The sequence below is a fragment of the Notechis scutatus genome, chromosome 12, assembly GCF_049901735.1.
Source record: "Notechis scutatus isolate UNSWTSFEM ecotype Mainland chromosome 12, rNotScu1.2, whole genome shotgun sequence".
In the NCBI taxonomy this organism is placed as follows: Eukaryota; Metazoa; Chordata; class Lepidosauria; order Squamata; family Elapidae; genus Notechis; species Notechis scutatus.
The window spans coordinates 1,760,618-1,780,913 of NC_142020.1; the positions used below are offsets into that span (position 1 = coordinate 1,760,618).

The 20,296-nt window shown below is 49.9% G+C and overlaps 1 protein-coding gene across 2 annotated transcripts in view; it reads left to right on the top strand.

Annotated features, from left to right (window-relative positions):
* Window positions 1-5,509: 5,509 nt before the first annotated feature.
* Window positions 5,510-20,296, top strand: part of PRKCB (protein kinase C beta) — a 228,574-nt gene continuing 213,787 nt past the window's right edge. For both annotated transcript variants that reach the window (XM_087973105.1, XM_087973104.1), the window contains exons 1-2: window positions 5,510-5,859; window positions 7,419-7,450. In XM_087973105.1, coding sequence (XP_087829231.1) covers window positions 5,642-5,859; window positions 7,419-7,450 — 250 coding nt within the window. In that variant the 5' untranslated portion in view covers window positions 5,510-5,641. The remainder of the gene's footprint in view (window positions 5,860-7,418; window positions 7,451-20,296) is intronic.

The window sequence follows — 20,296 nt, forward strand, 5'->3', positions numbered from 1 at the left end:
AGTCAAGCATAAAAGAGGGAGCGTTTTGAGAGAAGTCTTGGTTGTCTTGAAGATGCATGGATGTAGTGGCAAAACCACCCTCTGAAGGACGAACTGAACGGTTGTGAACAAGGGGAGCCTAAGAAAGTGATGCTTGGATGGCGTCGACGAGACCATCAGAAGGAGAGGCGAGAGGTTCAAAGAACAAAAGGCCATGGATGCCGTTGCCTGCAGGGCTTGCTGGAAGCAATGATTGCTTGCAAGGGAGGAAGGTGTGGAGAGCTGTACCTCAGCTGGACTACGTGTCCCTTTTTTTTAACCGCAGGCCTCCAATTCCTTGGTTTTGCTTATTGCCAGATTTCAAGACCACCCTAACGTCGTACAGCTCCAGGTGGTTTCATAACAACAGCAACATAACGGTACAAAATCACAGCATACGATCGAGTAACGTCAAGCGAGGGGGGGGGGCTTCCCTTCCCTGGGGGGGGGTTGTTGGTAAGGGGCTCTGTAACATGAAGGCTGCTACTGAGAAATAGACTGTGCAGGCCGGCCCTGGCCAGTAGAGACTCTTGCAAGGACACATTGGCCAAGCCTTGTAAGGGACATCTAGGTGACAACCAGCACCTCCAGTTGAGCCTGGAACAGAGGTGGGATTCAGCAGGCTCGGACCAGTTCTGGAGAACCGGTAGCGGAAATTTTGAGTAGTTTGGAGAACCGGCAAATCCCACCTCTGACTGGCCCCGCCAATCCCATCTATTCTCTGCCTCCCATTGAGTCCCAGCTGATCGGCTGGGTCTCCTTTGGTTGCCCTGCACGGGAGGACGGATCTGGAAAGCAGGCTAGTGGGGTGGGCAGGGAATGGGGATTTTGCAGTATCCTTCCCCTGCCACGCCCACCAAGCCACGCCCACCAAGCCACGCCCACAGAACCAGTAGTAAAAAAATTTGAATCCCACCACTAGCCTGGAATCTGATGGATGCCCCCAACACCAAGGAGATGTTTGTATCAGGCTGCGGCACTCTGTAGCAACCTCAGTTTCCAAATTGTCTCTCGGGACATCCCGCTGAGAAGCTGGGCTCCCGCGGTGCCCATGAATCCAGGAGGCCCCAAGCTGCAGAGCTGCTCATCATCAAGGATTCTCTATCACCCACCCCAAAACCCTCTGGGCCAGCAGGTTGCACCAGGAAGACCCCCTGCAGACAGCAGAGAGCTCACCTGCGTCTCTTCTGACCTTGCAGGCTGCAAAGAGCAGCCAAGGCTTCGGAGTGTCCCTAGCTCCTGCTCAGGGGTGGGATTCGATTTTTTTAACAACTGGCTTAATTGGTGGGCGTGGCTTGGTGGTCATGTGATGGGGTGGATGTGGCTTGGTGGTCATGTTATTGGCTGGGCGTGGCCAACTCAATATCACTCACATCGAGGGCACGCATCTCCTTGTCTGGCCTCTCATGACTGTGGGGATGCTGCAACAGTCGTAAGTGTGAAAAATGGTCATAAGTCACTTTTTTCAGTGCCATTATAACTTTGAAGAGTCAAAGGTAAGTAAAGTACCAGCAAAGAAGGGGGAAAAAAACTCCAGAGAAGTTCCTGAGACAGGAAGTCTAGTCCTGCCAAGAATGTAATAAGGGTTAACGGAGAGGCAGTTTCTGTAAGCAACACCAGAATGTTTCCTTCCTGCCTTCCTTACAGGATTAGCCCAGTAATTTCTTCTAGCAACCGGTTCTTCAAACTGCTTAGAATGTTAACAACCGGTTCTAGTGAATAGGTGCGAACCTGTAGAATCCCACCCCTGGGTCTCCTGCTGGTCTTGATGATGCCTCGTCCCAGGCTGATGAATGGCTTCTTCCTCAGCCCTTCTGTGCAAACGGTCTTTGAAACTCCAGAAAGCCAAAGTGGAGGAGTGTTTATCTGCAAATTCCTAAGCTGCAATTGGCCCACAAATACTCTGGCAAAGCAGCTGGGGGCAGGGCAGGGGAACTGGCTGTGAAGAAAGGAAAATGAGCCATAGGCAACACGGGGTGGACCTGCACACAACGGCCCAGCTCGCAGCCTGAGAATTAAACATTCAAACGGGTCTTTGCTCTTCTTACTGGAAATCCAGAAGTCCCTGCACAAAATGCTTTTGTTCGCGGCTGGCAGGGTGAATTTGCAAGCAGGGTGGTTTTAAAACTCATTTAAAATGTTTACATTTACTAGAAAGAGCCCTTTTTCAAGCACAGCAGCAGCGTTTGCTCCTTGAAGGAGAATTCTGGGTCTGCTTCCCCCTCCCACTGGCTCTGCTTTCTTTCATGGATCAATGGGGGTGGGGGGGGGGAGAATATTTTGCAGGCTCAAACTATACCTTACACCCACACAGAAAGTTGAGCTGTCAAATTCTTGCGTCTATGAATATGCTTTTCTGGGATAATGCTGTAGGATGACTTCAATCCCCGGCCTTCTATCTTCTGGCAGAGTGGTTTGATAATCTTGATTTAAAAACAACCCCTCTTGATTCCCAAAGGGAAATCACCTACCTGATTAGGAAAGTTCTAACCAGAACTTTTGAAACTTCAGGCAAAGAAGGAGGCCGGTTAGATCTGAGCTGCAAAACTCAGGATGGACATGGGATGGCAGCAGAGACTTTCCCAGCTGTCTTTGCTGCTCTGAGTACCCATCACACACACACACACCCCTCCGGATGTTGCGCCCAGTTTTGGGATTCTGATCAAAGGGTGTCAGTCGACTCTTCCTACCCATCCCTCATTCACCTTGGCTGGCTTCAGGACTGTCTACAGCAGAGGTCCCCAACCTTGGCAACTTTAAGACTTGTGGACTTCGTCTCCCAGAATTCTCCAGCCAGAATAGCTGGCAGGAGAATTCTGGGAGTTGAAGTCCACAAGTCTTAAAGTTGCCAAGTTTGGAGACCTCTGATCTACAGGGAGCCCCCCCCAAAAAGTCCAGATGGGTCACCTGTAAAAAGGGATGAGGCTGGCCTGTTCCATTTGGTCAAGGTGTTCTTGATCAAAAGTCTATTAAAACCTGTTAAAATCTGGCACACAATTGCTGTGAACAAGGATAGAATCACTGGCTTGTAAAACACCAGCCCTCAATGATCTCAGGATTTGGTTTTTGCAAAATTTGGGATTTTCAAAGGGCATTTCTATCCTCTCTCTCTCTCTCTCTCTCTCTCCCTCCCTCTCTCTCTCCCTCTCTCTCTCTCTCCCCACTGCCCCCCCTCTCGAGCCCCAGATTGGTGGGCAAAGAGGAGCAAACCAGGAGCCCCTTCAGCTTTTGCAGTGTGTCTTTGCACTAGTTGTGCCTTCAATGTTTTGTTCCAGTGTTACCAAGAAAATCCATACATCCCTGGGGACCCCACGGCCCTCCCTTCATGCAGAACCCTAAAAATACAGGCCTCTTGTCTCTGAGGACGGGGGCCCAGTTTACGCCCCAGCAAAGCCTCAGCAACGACTCTGCCTTCTGTGCAGTCCAGGGGTTTGACTCTTGGCCAGACGCATGTATGTTGCCGTCCGCTGGAAAAGCCAGGAGAGACTCATTGCTCGCTTAAATGGTTCATCCGCACATCGTCCCATCGTAGCAGAGGAGATTTGCTGGTGAAATGATTCCCTCATTATCGCGCGCCAGTCCAGATGCTGCCTTGGTTAGACAAATGGAACTGGCACGCCCGTTTGGAAGCACTAATGACTACCACCGATTATCATTTATATTAATTTCCACTCGATTTATTTTTAATCTACCAAGTTTATCAAGATCTATATTGGTAAGGAAGCTGCACTGGTGCCCATTGAACAGGTGACCAGACAGAAGGGAAGCCATTTGCAAGGCCACTGCCTGTGCCAGAGGAGGGGGAGGGGGAGGGAGGAAGCTGGCACTCCATTTTGGAAGAAAGCCGAGTTTCTCAGCCTACTTCCACCCCCCCACCCCCTCCCCAGGAGCCTCGGGTGGATCTCAGGTCCAAGACCTTTGACTGGCGGAGTTTTTCTGTTCTGCCATGGCCCTCATTCTTAAACAATTTAAAAAAAATACCCAAACTTCTATTTGGAAAGTATTTTGTACTGCTGCACTATGGAAATATATTTTTCAACAATATGTTATTTGGAAGCTAAGGAGGGAGAGAGAGAAGGGAAGGAGACAGAGGGGTGAGGGGGAGAGAAAGAGAAAGAAAGAGAGGGAGAGACAGAGGGAGACAGAGAGAGGAGGGAGGGAGAGGGAGAGAGGAGAGGGGGAAGGGAGGAAGACAGAGGGGGAATGGGAGAGAAAAAGAGAGGGAGAGAAACTTATAGAACAATGAATTCGGCTTGTTTCTTTATGTTGTGCAGCGTCATTAGTTGCTGAGATGCTACACCTGGGCTGGCCAACCTGGTCTCAGCCTCGGGGCCTGGTGGGGAGGAGGCCACGGCCCTCCATCTCTGGGCAGAGCCAGGAAGGCAGGAGAGGGGAGACTTGAGATGTGGCATCCTTGGGAAAGTGACTTCCGTGTCCGGCCTTTGCCCTGGAAGCTTCTTTTGTGCTCCTGAGTGCTAGAGGGAGATTTACTGCTGAGCTCAGGGACCAACTCGGACAGCAGGAATGGGGGCCTGCGGAGGAGGCTGACCACTGACTGGCAGCAACAACAGACCCCCTTTGGGAGGCCTTTGGGCGCCCCTCCCACCCGTCCTTAGCAAGGGGGGGAAAGCAAAGCAGAAAAGCTGTGGCTGAGATGTAGCCCTTCTGCTGCCGGCTGTGACTTATGGGCCGGAGAGTCCAGCCCTGCTTGAGAAATACTTCCAGGGCCGATTTGGCTGCTGTGAACCCCAAAGAGCATCTCAGTGGCCCTTTGAACAACTATCCTGCTTTCCCTTTAATGGGGGGCTGGCAGAGGCTTCTGGGGACCCACCTGCAAAGGGACCGGCCTTGTGGCCCCTGTTAGAGGTTCCCGGGGCCCACAGGCTGCAGTTGAAGAAACCCAGTTACATGGGTGATGCACATCAAAATCAGGGGGGACGTTTGATTATAATCTTGTGGCTGCCACCGTGACTGTTTGGCCACATCCACCCACCCATCCTATCCTTGGGTTCCACAGGGGGGCTTGTTCCTGACTCCTGGCTGCATCCACACAATCCTTGGCCTCTGGGTCCTGAGTTCAGATCCTCTCCATGCAGGATCAAATGCAAACCCAGCCAGAAGGCAGCTTAGGGCGCTTCCTGGGCCACCCAGACTGGGCACCCCCAAAGGGGCTGGCGGGGAGGGCCCCGAATGGAAAGCTGTCCGGGCACCATTCCTGCAGGGGCCACCGGAACCCCAACTTTTCCTCCATACCCACCCTCGGCCCCCTTCTGCTGATTTCTCCCGGGTCGCTCTCCAAGCCGCCTTCTTCTCATCTCCGCTGGCCTGGCCTTCCTCTAGGGATGCTGAACTGGGGGGCGCCGGTCCGGGGGCGTTGAGTGGCCCAGGGGGCTCGGGGCCGCGCGAGGGCGCTGGAAGACGCGGGCGGGCGGGGGCCGCCGCGGGGCGGGCGGCGGGCGGGGCGGGGGGCGGGCGCCAGAGGCTCGGCGCTGCCTCTGCCCAGTGGCGGCCAGAGGTGTCGCCGCCGCAGCTTCAGCACCAGCGGGCGGAGCGGCGGCCGCGCCAGGCAGCTCGGCAGCATCCGTGCAGCAGCGGCGGCGGCGGCGGCGGCAGGAGCGGCAGCATGACCGAACCGGAGGAGGCGGCGGCGGCGGCGGCGGCCACGGCGACGGTCCCGGAGCCCCCGGCTCCCCCCGGGCCGGAGGGCGAGGAGACCCTCGTCCGCTTCGCCCGCAAAGGCGCCCTTCGCCAGAAGAACGTGCACGAAGTCAAGAACCACAAGTTCACCGCCCGCTTCTTCAAGCAGCCCACCTTCTGCAGCCACTGCACCGACTTCATCTGGTGAGGAGCCCGCCCGGAGGCGGGGGAGACGGTGGGGGGGACCCTCGCTCGCCCCTCCGGACCCGCGGCCGGTCGGACGGCTTCGGCGCCGGCGTCGCCCTTTGGCTCATCGCCCCCCCAGCCCCCGCTCGCCCCTCCTGGTCGGCTGCCCGCCCGACGCTTCCCCTCCGCCCGCGTGGCCAAGCGGGCAACTTTGGCTCCCCGCTTCTCAGGCCGCGCTGATCGGGTATCCCCCCGCTGCCCGCCATCGCTCCCCCCCGTCCTCCTTCCCCGAAACCTGAGCCGCCTTCCCAGTTAGCTGCCTTAGCCGGGCTTTCCCCAACCTGGAGCTCTCCGTGTCCGAGGCCAGCTCGCGCCTGATGGCCCGGGCTGAAAGTGGGGCTGATGGGGGAGGGAAGCCGCTCCCGAAGGGCCCTCTCCCCTTGACAGCCCGCCCCACTTCGGGGCCCCTGCAACTTTCCCCAGCTATGGGCCGGGGTGGGGGATGTCCTCGGGGCCGCAATGCAAGGCGAAGAAGTCGGAAGGGCTGCATTCCCGTAAGCTACGGGGGTTGGGGGGCAAACGGATGTGTTGTGGCCAAGCGTGATGGCCACGGGTTGGATTCCCACAACCCAGCTCCATTTGAAGATTTCCCCGCAGTCTCTTGGGCCAAGCTGGAGGGGAAGCTGGAGGCCCTCTGTGCTGGTCCTGAACATTACCCCCCCCCCCAAACAGAACATGATGGAGAAAACTCATGGCGGGTGGCAGGAGGGGGAGGGAAAAGAGAGTTTTGGGTCACCAGAGAGAGGCGAAACATGTAAGAATATCTGTTCTTTAACCCTATGCCAAATCTTCACTTACCATCACCCGCAATTTGGGGGGGGGGGGAGGAGAAGAAGGGTGAACACGAATGACTCCTTTAACTGGGGTCTCCCCAGCATATGCTAAATCCGTCCACAGGATCTCTTGGCCAGTGCAGGACCAATGATCCCCACAGCCAAGTGTAGATTTCAAGGATATCCTACGCTGGACCATGCTGAAGTCTGCTAGTTCGTGGCAGGGGTCTACAGTGGTGTCTTCTCAGCCTCCCCCCCCCCCCTGCATGGGAGTCCTATCCTATCTAAGCCTGTCCCCTCTCCGCTCCTCTCAGTTCCCCAGGAGGAACCAAAGGATACTCCCCTGATCCTCTTCTCAGTGGTGGCTGCCCTGCTGGGGTCCGTTTCAGGCCTTCCCAATGACCGCTCAGCCAGCTGGGTCAGCAGCCGTGCTGGATGGAACTTAGACACAACTGTGGGGGTGCCAGGTTGGGGAAGGCTGCCCTTGTCCAGCACAACAGCTGTGCTTGGACCTCTTCGGCAGAGGGACCCAGGGCCACCTTTGTGGCTTCTTCCTCTGGCTGTCATCTTGTCATCCTCCTCCTCATTCGATGACATGTGGGTTTTGGCTTCTCTCTGTGTGTGTGTGTGTGTTACTTGTGCTGAGCCTTGTTAAAGGCTCACCTGGAAGCCACATTAAAGAGGAGCGTGTTGGCACGTGAATGAATTCTAACGCGGTGTTATCTCTCTCTCTTTCCTTCGCAGGGGATTTGGAAAACAAGGCTTCCAGTGCCAGGGTGAGTTACAAGCTCGAGATATTTCTCTTTTTGTCTTGTGGGCGAATCCCATGGGAAGGCTCAGAACCTGGCGGCATGCAGGACGCTGTCCTCTGGGTCGGAGGTCTCCAACCTTGGACACTTGAAGACGTGTGGACCTCAACTCCCACAATTCCTCAGCCAGCAAGGCAGGGGTCTCCAAGCTTGGCCACTTGAAGATGTGTGGACTTTGATTCTGGGAGTTGAAGTCCACACGTCTTCAAGTGTCCAAGGTTGGAGACCCCTGCTCTGGATCTGGCCTAGCCATAAAGGCTGCCTCGTTGTTTGAAAGCAAAGGGAGGCTTCCAGGAACGAGGCCTGCATCCTGCCGCATGCTGAATTCTGGTTGTGGCTGACTTTGTCCGTCTCCACCACCTGGGGCTCCCCCAGGCCAACTGGGTTGCTTGTCCAAGGGGATCCTGTGGCAAGGAGGAGAGGTTCTCTGGGTCAGGGTCTCCAACCTTGGCCACTTTAAGACTGGTGGACTTCAACTCCCAGAATTCACAGTCCACAAGTCTTTAAAGTGGCCAAGGTTGGAGACCCTGCTCTGGGTGGGGGGACGGCCATTTTGCAAGCCTGGATGCTGCCCACCAGAGACGCCAAGCGAGTTCCTCTCTGTAGCCCACATCTCTGGCGAGCAACTCTCCGCCTTCGCCTTCGAAGGGCTCTGCATCTCTTCTTTAGTTGGCCTCTGGCAGGCCGAGCAGGGAGGGCCTGCCTCTTCCGGCCGAACGGCTCCTTCTTCCACTCAGAAAGGGAGCCCTTTCACATACACACCCCACACGATGGGTGCTGGAGAGCTGGGATGAAGCTCAGAAAGGCAGCCCCCCCCTTCCCCTCCCTTCCCCAGCTGCCTAGCCTCTGAGCAGCCCTGGATGCCCACCCCCTGTCAGCCTCCAGGATGTGGGGGTGGCTGGTAACTGCTGAAGGGGAAGCGGAAGAAGAAGCTGCCTTAGCTCAATTGAGGTGCTCCCCCCCCCCCCGCAGCTTCCTCCCTCTCTGTCAGTCCTCTGGGGGCAGAAGGTGGGGGAGGAGGAGGAGGAGGAGGAGGAAGAGGCAGCCTGCCCCAAGGAGTTGCTCCTCATCCTGGCTGGCTTCTTGGAGGAGAAACGGATGGTTTGCTCCGGTTTGGGAGAGAGGGAGCCCAGGCAGAAGGGGGGGGGTCCTTTCCCACTGTAGGTAAAGGCTTTGGGCCTGGTGAATTGGATGTGCCCCCCAGTCAGCCCCCTTTCCCGTGGATGCTCAACACGTTTCTGTACAGAAAAGGTTGCAACCTTTTCCCAGGGGCCAACTGGGATCCTGCCACAATTTAAATCATGGCCGTGTTTGAAATATGAAATTACAAAACTTCTCTTGTTTTAATAACATGCTGGATTGATTTGCAACCTTGTTTACTTCTTTTGAGGCTGGAGTTATTTTTTCTTTTCTTTTCTTTTCTTTTCTTTTCTTTTCTGGCCGCTGCTCTGATTTGTTTGTGTGTAATGTGAATATTTTCTTCTGTTAGCCAGTTGCGAAAGCTGTTTGGCTGGGAGGTAAACTATGCCGTGAAGGGAGAAATGGTGGTGTTTTCTGTGGTTTCTCTTGTGCAAAGAAGGTGAAGGGGGTGGAATTTCACACAAGGGGGATTCTGGGTGCCATGGCCAGGAAATGCCATGGCGGATTCAGACATCGTCTTCTCGGGCATGTAAACCTTCTCTCCACTACGGTATTGACCCAGGTGGAAACCCCACCTCCCCCATGATGGATTGAACGCAGCAGGTCAAAGAAAGGTCAACAGGGTTAGGATGGTAGCATCTGAGTTTGCTGTCGCCATTTAGCTGAGTTCCTTTGAAGAAAACATAGAAAGATAGAACCCTAAGGCTGGAAGGGACCTTGGAGGTCTTCTAGTCCAACCCCTTGCTCAAGCAGAAGACCCTACGCCAGTGTTCCTCAATCTTGGGAAGTTTAAGAGTCGTGGACTTCAACCCCCAGAATTCTCCTGGCTGGGGAATTCTGGGAATTGAAGTCCAAACATCTTGAGTTGACCAAGGTTGAGAAACGCTGCCCTACACCATTCCGGATAAATGGCTGTCAGGTCTCTTCTTGAGAATCTCCAGTGATGGAGAACTCCGGGAGGCAAACCGATCCTCTGAGATCATGCAGGATTTAGCTTACAGAAGATTTTCATTTCTTGATAGGATTCCTCCTTTGCCAGGATCAGTTTACTTGCAGGACGAAGGCAGTCGGGATGCTGTTGCAACTGGATAGTAAACATCGGGTTGCCTTTCTGGTCAGGAGGTCTTCCTCAGGCTCTTTTCCACCGAGGAGTCCAGATTGTATTACTCAAGCCCTGTTAGTGCAGCCAAAGCATTCAGGAGATGTGTGTACAAAACTGAGTTTATTGAAGATGCTCCACAGCTGGATTTCATGCGATCCTCAAGGACCTGAAAGGGTCGTTGTATTGGAGTAGATTAATTCTGAGGATGCTCGAGAAGAAAAGGGTCGTTTTGAGAATGCAATGGATCTGAGGTGCATTCTCACATTAGAGATGGGCCCCCTTGATCCGCACAGCTTCTTTCCAACCCTTTTTAGGGCTTCCTTTTTCTGGATGGCTTTGATTATCCAGCCCCACCAGCGAGAGTGGAAGACAGGGGAGGGGGTGGCTACTGTCTTTGGGCAGGTAGATCCAAACGTTAGGCCCATGGGGGGAGATAATAGGCACCATTCCCCAATTCTGTATAGGATCCCATGGGCAGCGGGGGAGGGGGGGGAGGATTAGAAGGCCAAGAGGATTCTAAGAGGTCACACATCTGCTTTGCACTCGGCCCTTCCCTCCTGCCTCTCCTGTTTTTCCCAGCTAAGCCACCTTCTCCCAAGTCCTGCCTTGAGGCCTGTTGAGCAGCTGCTTCAGAAGGCAGATGTGAGGGGTGTGTGTGTGTGTGTGTGTCAGCCAGCACATGCAGCAGCCTATGCAGTTTTTGTGTGCTGCCTGCCCCCAATAGCCATTTGTACAAGTCAAGACCATAATCCCAAATGCTGCATTTTCTGCCTGGGTTGAAATAAAGTTCCGTTCACTTCTGGCTGGTAGCTCTGTGTGTTTGTGTGTGCACGCTTGTGCACACACACATGCTCACATGGGAGCTTGTCTTTGCCTGTAGCCGTTGACGGTCTCCAGCAGGCCAGGGGGACTCTCTCGTTTGAGAAGGCTCCTCCCCAGCACATGGAGGCCTCAAATGCACTGGCCGAGCAGAAGAGCACCCAGAGCATCTCCCATTCAAACCCTGTTTGGCCAGGAGGTCCACCCTGAGCCATCTCGGAGATGGAGGGGGGGGATCATGGCCATAGGAGGCGGTTTCCGATGAACAGCAGTTGGTGAACTGATCAAAAGTGCCTTCGCTTCAGAAAGAGCAGCGCTGCAGGCTCTGAAGACTTGGTGGTATTGATTAGGAGAGTCAGAAAATTAATTACAGGTGAAGCTCTTAGATACACTTTTGGGATTTGCAGTGCAAAAGACATAATTCTTGCAGTGTCCTCTTGGGATTCCATGGCTCCTGGAACTGGAGATAATTTAATAATGGAGATCTGGTTTCCAGCATGTGGGAAAGGAAGGCTAAAGACCGTAAAATAAAACCACCATGTGCGGTATCTGCATCTCTGAGTCTTCCAGTTGCCGCCCCTGAACATGGAGGCTTGGTCAGGTTGTGCCATTCCCAGGCCCATGACAGATCCGGAGGCTCCCTTGGGACCTGAACCCAGCTTAGAAATCTGGTGTCCTGCACCTGTGCACTTATAGCCAAGGCTACCTGGCAGACTCTTAGAAGAGATGGGATGCAGTCCTGGGCCAGACCTTTTTGGTGTCAAGTCATAAAATATTTTTGGGGCTGTTTTATAGTTGCCAACAGAAAGGGAGGGGGAAAGGGGGTTTGAAAGAGCAGTGCGGCAGCTTGGAAATCGAAAGTCCATTCCATAAATAACTTTTCAAAGATAGTAACTAGGTGACTGAAGTTTCTGCTGCGCAAAATTCTAACTGGAGAGCATGGTTGATGACTCTGGGCTATGGAGGTGTCCCATTGGAGAATATGAATTATGATACACCCAGGGGGTGGGGTGGGGGGGAACCAGGGTCAAAGGTGACAATGAATGATTTGTCTCAGAGTCGGCTACACCCAGCTATGCTGGACATGTTAACTCCCAATAAATCTTGTTTAGTTTTGGAAGTTTGGCTCGAGGCTCATGATTTAATTGGGGGTGACTGCTGGAATCCTGACCGCTGGGCTGTCTCAGCAACAGCTGTCAAGATCGGGGGTGGGGGCAGAGGAGGGTTTTTTTAGGATTCATACCACACATTCCTTGAGGAGAAAATCCCAGTTTTCTCTTGTTTTGTTGACTCTGCCAGAGGTTGAATGCCCTCTCCCTCCTGGCATGGCTCCTGGCCCACTCTTTCTGCCATTTGTCCTCAAAGCCCACGGGACAGGGAATTCCCAAGTCCTGATCTTGGAGGCGAGTGGGGAGTGTGTGTGTGTGTGTGTTTCAATGCTAGCACAATCCCAGATGGGGAATCGGGGCTGTGGTGTTGCTAGCTGCCTTTCTTTCTTAAGCGTTCTTTTGGTGCGGCATTCACGGTCGGCCATAAAGTAGAATTGATAGGCATTCAATTAGACATTGATCTGGAACTAAAAACATTCTGCCGCTGGCTTGTTTGTGGAGGAGGCTTTTCTTCCTTCTCAGGAGCAGAGAAAACCTGCCGGTGGTTAGAACAGCGAAAGCCTGGAATGAGCAAGCAAACTCTCCCCAGAAGGTTTCTTTGCTGGAGGTCTAAAATCAGGGGTCTCCAACCTTGGCCACTTTAAGCCCGGCTGGGGAATTCTGGGAGTTGAAGTCCTCCGGGCTTAAAGTGGCCAAGGTTGGAGACCCCTGGTCTAAATGACCTTCCTCAGTTCCCTCTTTTTTTAGGTGCTCTGCGGTGCTCAGGTCTCTAACCTCCCGCTTCCTCTCCCCCCCCTCCCAGCAAGACCCTTTACTCATTTCTTGCTCATTAAACCAGCAGAGGCAGAAAGCGGGGGCCCTGGGGGGTGGCTCTTTCGTTGCCTCATCAGAATTCCGTACGCTATTCCATCAAACATGTCTTTCCAACCGTTTATTCCTTGGTCTCCTTTCAGGAGAAGTCAAGGCGCTTCAATCCCCATTTTAGAGCTATTAAGGCTGACGGTGGGTGTGAACCAATATACAGTATGCTTGATTTGAGGGTTAATCAGTGCATTTGGAGGCAGCATTAAAGGCTCTCCTCCATCAGGGTTTAGCAACATAGTCCCTTTTCGGTGACTTTCTGGAGAAACAGTGCCTCTGTCGGTTCACCTAGGCTGAACCTGAGCACTGTCGTTTCCATTTTTAGGGTTCATACCATACATCGAACTATGAACTAACCAAATAAGCTGGAATAAGACAACATGCTGAAGCCACAACAAGAATCCATAACAAGTCTAACTTAACAGTAGCCAAACCTGGTATGTTGTATGTAGGCATCTGCTAGCTCTTCACCTGATCTAGCTCAAGATGTTTGGTGAACCTAGCCAGGATTGGGGGTTAACAAAGGAGATGCAGACTTCCCAGGCACCAAATTGCTCCTGTCTGCTGGTTGCAGAGGGGGCTAGGAAGGCTGGCCCCTTGCACAGGAAGGACATGCGTGTTCTTGGAAGAGGGGCCGTGTATTCACAGACCTTCCATCTTCCAGCCAAACATATTGGTTGGCTTTATACGTCATATCCAACTGTAGTTTGTTGATGCCACTGTTCACATTTAATAAGAAGCCATTAATCATAGTTTAGAAGCTGCAGTGGTTGGCTTCACACAACATATACTAAACCAAAAGAAAATACTCCCCCATTTGGTTTGCCATGGTTCATAAGATCAGGGCATCCTGTGCTTGTCTCAATATCAGAAAGTTGTGGGTTGCAAAGATGAGAGCTCTGGTTTCTTGTGCCCCAGGAACATCTCTGGTATTGTCTTTAGATATAGAATAATAGAATTCTTTTATTGACCAAGTGTGATTGGACACACAAGGAATTTGTCTTGGTGCAAATGCTCTAGTGTACATAAAAGAAAAGAGATATCCGTCAAGCGTCAAGAATCATAAGGTACAACACTTAATGATATAGTCATAGGGTACAATCAGCAATCAAATCATACCAGGAAACAGTCAATATAACACAGTCAATAACAGCCCGAGATCAGCCTCTCTTCTGAAACAAGCAGTGTTGGTCAGTTATTCTGTGTTGTCACTTTGTCAATTGGTCAGTGAAGGGACCTTTTGGCATTCCAAGAGAGAACTGCGATCGAACAGTGGCTTCTTCCTTCTCTCCTGCAGATCCACTCTGGTCTCTCCTTCCAGACCAAGGGATTTAGTCATTCTCGGATCAGTTTTGCCTTAAGAGATGAGGAGGAAGTGAATGGGACTGTGTGCAGCCATTAGGCTATTTTTTTCTTTCTGGGAACCGCAAGGGGAACTAAGATACTCCGATAGAGAACACACAGCACCAGTTCTTTTCTTTTTTTTTTTTTAAACAAATTTTATTAATTTTTAAAAGCATACAAAACATACAAGATAAACATAAAACCTTTTTCTAAAAATTTCTAAAAATTATTTGAAAGTTTAACAACATTAACACATTTCCTTACAATCAGATATTTTCCCTTTCTAACTTGCTTTATTTTCTTCTATCTTTCTCTCCATTGTCCTTTTCTAACCTTTCTCCAAGGTTTTATTAGCTCATTCAAACATAAACACATAAGAACACAAAACATATAAACATAAAAAAACATCTTTTCTGAAAGTTGCTTAATCCCGGGTCAAAACTCTTTGTACAGACACCAACTCAAATTCATATTCATTTTATATGCCATTCCATATCGTTATTACCATTTTCAATTTTATATATAGCTTCTTCTCTCTCTTAGATTCTCTTAATTTTATTTTATTTATCTCATCTCAATTCAAATCATAATATTTATTATTCTTTGTCTGTTTATTTCCAGCTATCGATTTATCTTTCTTCTTTAAAAAAAAAGCTTCTCCTGTACACTAATTGGAGTATGACGCCTTTACCTCTTTCCCCTACATTTATAATACTTAATATAAAATACCTAACTTACATTGGGATTCTGTTTGGTACATTCTAAAATTATACAATATTATCAATACCAATACTAATCTATTCATTAATATTCATATTCTTTTATATCATAAACACTTAGCACATTACTTTTCAATTAATTAACATACTTTTGTGGGAGCACCTACTTTCCATAATTATTCCCCCACGTCACACATTTTAAATCATTATTTCATTAAGGTATTCCTGCTTCTCCTACTTCAAATCTCTTTCAAAAAAAAATTTCCACTGAAATAACACAATCTAATTAATATTGACATTCATTTGTATCTTTCTCTCCAACTCCTTTATATCTTAACCATTTTATCCATTTCAATTAAATAACATGCCTTTTGGGAATACTTATATTTTCCACCATTATTTCCCCCCACATCATATCTCAAATCCTTATTTCATAAAATGTTTCCTTTTCTTAAGACAAGTTTCACTAAGTTATATTAAACATTTTATCACACTTTAAATTACACATTATTTCCAACTTTCTAAAATTATTTCTAAATACAAATATAAAAAACAATCTTATGTACCTTTAGAATCCCTTTATCAATAAAGTTTACCCATTATCTCTAAAAAACTCTTGTTTCTTTACATCTTGCTCTCTACTATTGAGGCTTCTCGTCCCCTTTCTCCCTTGCTTATTCTTCTCTCTGTCCTCTTTACCCCTTTGCCTCTCCACCTCCCTTTTTCTCTGCTTTCCTCCTTTCTGTTGTCTTCTAACATAATATCTCTTTTTCATCTTGTTTTTTTCTTTTTTTGATTGCTTTTATAGGTCTTAAAGTCTCTTTTTCCTTTTTCTCTTTCTCCTTTCCTTCCCCAGCCAAAGTCACTTGTTCATCAAAAATGGCTTCTTCTTTGTCCCAGTCGTCCTGTTGTCCATTCAATTTTACATAAGTGTAGACCGCCATTTCTAAATACTGAAAAAGAGTATCAAAAACATCCTTCCCTTCTTGCTTTTCTTTCTCATATTTTTGATATAAAAGTTTCTGTCCACAAGTAATGCCATTATAAAGAGAAAAAGTTTTCCCAAGCAACCACCCAAGTGCTTTTAATCAGAGATAATTCTCAAAAGTAGTAAAATCACCAAGCAATCCAAATAGGTTAATTCTTTTAAGCACTTTCTCCTTCACTTTCTCTTTCTGGGATTGGAGTTTGATCACAAAGTTCCATTTAATATATATCTTTCAGAAGCCTTGTTAGTATTTATAGCTCTTTAAAAATCCAGGCAGTCTTCTCCTTATTTTCAAATTCTAATCCAATTTTTCCCTCTCCCTTCCCACTCACAGCAAAAAAAATTTTTAAAGTCTTTTTTTTTTAAAAAATCATTCAGAAATCTTTATCTCTTCAGTATTTAATTACCTAGATTTTCAGATTTCTCTTGTTATTCCATCCGCTGTCACGTTAGGAAGGAGAGTGAAGAAAAAAAAAAAAAACTTTCCTTTTAGAATTCTGAATTCTGTGCGCCCTTCTCCGTAGCAATTTTCCAAGCCCCAGGAAACTTTCTTATCCCTTGGCAACTTATCCCGTCCAGAAACACTCTCACAATTTCTCCGATTTTCTTCCTCCTGCACAATCTTATCCGTTTGCAGGTTTCTTCATGGCGGCCATTGCTGACCGCCGCTCCTCGCCTCGGGAAAAGGGGTTTTGTTGGCTGGGGAGGGGGTGCGACACCCCTTGCCCCCTTCTCCAGATCCCCCTGTCTTCAGCTGCCCCCTGCAGGGTCAGTTATATCCCCCAGATCCAAACGGATCGGAGAACCTTAACAGTGAGCTGACGGCAGGGATCGCTGGGATCGCAAAACCCTGCCGCTGCCGGCCTCGCAAACCGGAAGCCCACACAGCACCAGTTCTGAGAGGTCCCACAAGACTTAGACTAACTTTATTGTCACTTGGAATGTACATGAATCGGCATGCATTAAAATGAAATTTCGTTGCATGCAGCTCTCAAAGGTCACCACCTCCAATATACATTACATAAACATGACAAGATAAATAAATAAATACAAAATTATCCATGTACCCACATATGACATGGAGAGACAAACACAGTCTAGTTCAGATGTGTACATGTCCATGGTGAGAGAAAGCGAATCTTGCGAGCTTACCAGACGAATGGCGTAGGGAACAAAGCCGTTCCAGAGTCAGGTAGTCCTGTTAAAAATACTTCGGAACCTCCTCCCAGAAGGGAGCAACAGAAACCGACTGTAAAGTGGGTGTGTGGGTCTCTAACAATGCTTTGAGGTCTAAGCACATAGTGCAGGGGTCCCCAAACTTGGCAACTTTAAGACTTGTGGACTTCAATGAGTTGAAGTCCAAGGCTCAAACCTTTGCAAGAACCAAACTTGTCCTGATCATTGCAACTCATGAGAACTCCATGGGCTACCCAAGAGGAGGAGATACACAATCTCAGGATCTTACCACTGCAACTTCTTCTTCCTCTATGCTGTAGCTGAATTTTCCCATGGAGCACCAGGTCTGGGCTAAGAAGAGAGCCCTGGGGTAGAGGTTGAGCAGCCACACAGACCTTTTCTAACCCCTTAATTCATTGTCCTGTAAAGCACCTGATGGCAAACTAAAAGAAATCCTCAAGGAACCCAGTCCACTAGCTAGTTAGTTCTCCAGGAATGCTCATTTTGTTGGTCTTGGCAGTTTGACAGCCGCATCTTTGCTAATACGCAATGTCTTCAATTTTTGACACAGTTGGTTTCCGAGAGAAGTGGGGAAATCCACCCAAACAGTTCTCCTTGGCAAGATTCTCTCCCACCCACCATGAATGAGGCAGGGTTTTTCATGTAACACAGCTCCACGCAGCAGGAAGAGGACATCGGCTCTGCTGTGCCTGGGCACTGGAGGGGTATCGCAGTTAGGTCCAGGGTGCTCAGCCAAGGGCCAGCAGTGCCAGGCTTCCTATAGCCCTAAAGCTCAGGATCAAAGCAATTACAGTGCTCATACAACATGTTCTGTCCAAGGGTTAAGGTGCTGTCTTAATTCACCCAACTTGCTGAGACTTGTGATCCCTTAGCGGGGTCCAACTCGCAACTAAGCTTGGCCCAGAACCAGCCAGCGCGCGAGAGGGCAAAAGCCAAGGGACCTCTGCCTACCAGCTCTCTGGCCCGGGACCCAGGCGAATCAGGCTGGCTGCGGGGCTGAGGCTGCTGGCATCTCCACACTCACTTCACGCTCTGACCCCACCGGGCAAAAAAAAGCAAAAAAAAAAACCAAGGCCCGCACCACCCCGGGGGGGGCTACCGGGGGCCCCGCCACCCTGCGGCACCTGTTCACTCACCCTTACCTACCCCCGGCACCGGCCACCACCATTTTGCCTCTTCTCGCCCACAAGAGTTGGAAGGACGGGGGCGCCCTTAAGAACCCACCCCGGGCAGCCGGGGCTGACGCGCCCCGACCCACCAAAGCCCCCAAAGCCCCAACGGAGCCTCCCACTTCCCTGGTTGTCCTTTCTCTTCCCTGTTCCCCTTGGTTGTGGGTGCCTTCAGACAAGATAAATAAATAAATACAAAATTATCCATGTACCCACATATGACATGGAGAGACAAACACAGTCTAGTTCAGATGTGTACATGTCCATGGTGAGAGAAACGAATCTTGCGAGTTTACCAGACGAATGGCGTAGGGAACAAAGCCGTTCCAGAGTCAGGTAGTCCTGTTAAAAATACTTCGGAACCTCCTCCCAGAAGGGAGCAACAGAAACCGACTGTAAAGTGGGTGTGTGGGTCTCTAACAATGCTTTGAGGTCTAAGCACATAGTGCAGGGGTCCCCAAACTTGGCAACTTTAAGACTTGTGGACTTCAATGAGTTGAAGTCCAAGGCTCAAACCTTTGCAAGAACCAAACTTGTCCTGATCATTGCAACTCATGAGAACTCCATGGGCTACCCAAGAGGAGGAGATACACAATCTCAGGATCTTACCACTGCAACTTCTTCTTCCTCTATGCTGTAGCTGAATTTTCCCATGGAGCACCAGGTCTGGGCTAAGAAGAGAGCCCTGGGGTAGAGGTTGAGCAGCCACACAGACCTTTTCTAACCCCTTAATTCATTGTCCTGTAAAGCACCTGATGGCAAACTAAAAGAAATCCTCAAGGAACCCAGTCCACTAGCTAGTTAGTTCTCCAGGAATGCTCATTTTGTTGGTCTTGGCAGTTTGACAGCCGCATCTTTGCTAATACGCAATGTCTTCAATTTTTGACACAGTTGGTTTCCGAGAGAAGTGGGGAAATCCACCCAAACAGTTCTCCTTGGCAAGATTCTCTCCCACCCACCATGAATGAGGCAGGGTTTTTCATGTAACACAGCTCCACGCAGCAGGAAGAGGACATCGGCTCTGCTGTGCCTGGGCACTGGAGGGGTATCGCAGTTAGGTCCAGGGTGCTCAGCCAAGGGCCAGCAGTGCCAGGCTTCCTATAGCCCTAAAGCTCAGGATCAAAGCAATTACAGTGCTCATACAACATGTTCTGTCCAAAGGGTTAAGGTGCTGTCTTAATTCACCCAACTTGCTGAGACTTTGGCTGTGATCCCTTAGCCCAGGGGTCTCCAAACTCGACAACTTTAAGACTTGTGGATTTCAACTCCCAGAATTCACCAGCCAGCTATGCTGGCTGGAGAATTCTGGGAGTTGAAGTCCACAAGTCTTAAAGTTGCCAAGTTTGGGGACCTCTGCCCTAGCCAGAAACTCTCTGGCTGCACTTAATTGTGGGAACCCAGGCAGTAAATTCAGGCTTTGGCTGTATCTGGGGCTGAGGCTGTCATGTCGTCATCATCACCATCATCTTCATCTTCATCTTGCATTTGCTACCTGACTCCCAACAACTCTGGGCAATTTACAAATAGTTAAGAGCATTTTTTTAAAAAAAGCAATAAAATGGCAGAAATGGCTGAGCCAGATCAGAGCAAAGAAGAAAAGACGCTTCCAAAGGCTGAGGCAAAGATCCAGTTTTTCAAGGCCCTCCAAAGCTCCAGTCGGGTGGGGGCCATTTGAATCTCGGGGGAGGGGAAACTCATTCTGGAGAGGAGACATGGCCAAGTATCCACTAAAACACCTGAGCCAGTAATTAGCCTCTTACCTGTTTAGCTCAACTGCTCTCAGAAACTAACCCACTTTGCAAGCCCTAATTAATTGACACAAAAAGCCACCCGGGCCCTTATTTCATCTCTTCAGTGTGTGAGAGTCCTAACTCTCCATGGGCCTTAACCTCTGAGTTATTTGGCTCTATTCACTGTTTTGCAATTACCAAGCGTTCTCCTTTGCTTGCCATCTTGGTTCCCTCAATAAGCTCTTAATAGAATAACAAGAGTTGGAAGGACCTTGGAGGTCTTCTAGCCAGCCCCCTGCTCAAGCAGGAGACCCTACCCAGGGGTGTCAAACAGGCAGCCTGTGGGCTGGATGCATCATGCGCAGGCCGTGCCCACCCGAGCTCTGCAACGGCAAAAAATGTTGTGATGCAATCGAGTTTGACCCCTGTGCCCTATTCCATTCCAGACAAATAGTTGTCCAGTCACTTCTTAAAAGCCTCCAGTGATGGAGACCCACAACTTCTGATGGCGCGTCCTCCCACTGATTAATTGTTCTCACTGTCAGGAAGTTGTTCCTTAGTTCTGGGTTGCTTCTCTTCCTGATTAGTTTCCACCCATTGTTTCTTGTCTTGCTTTCTGGTGCTTTGGAGAATAG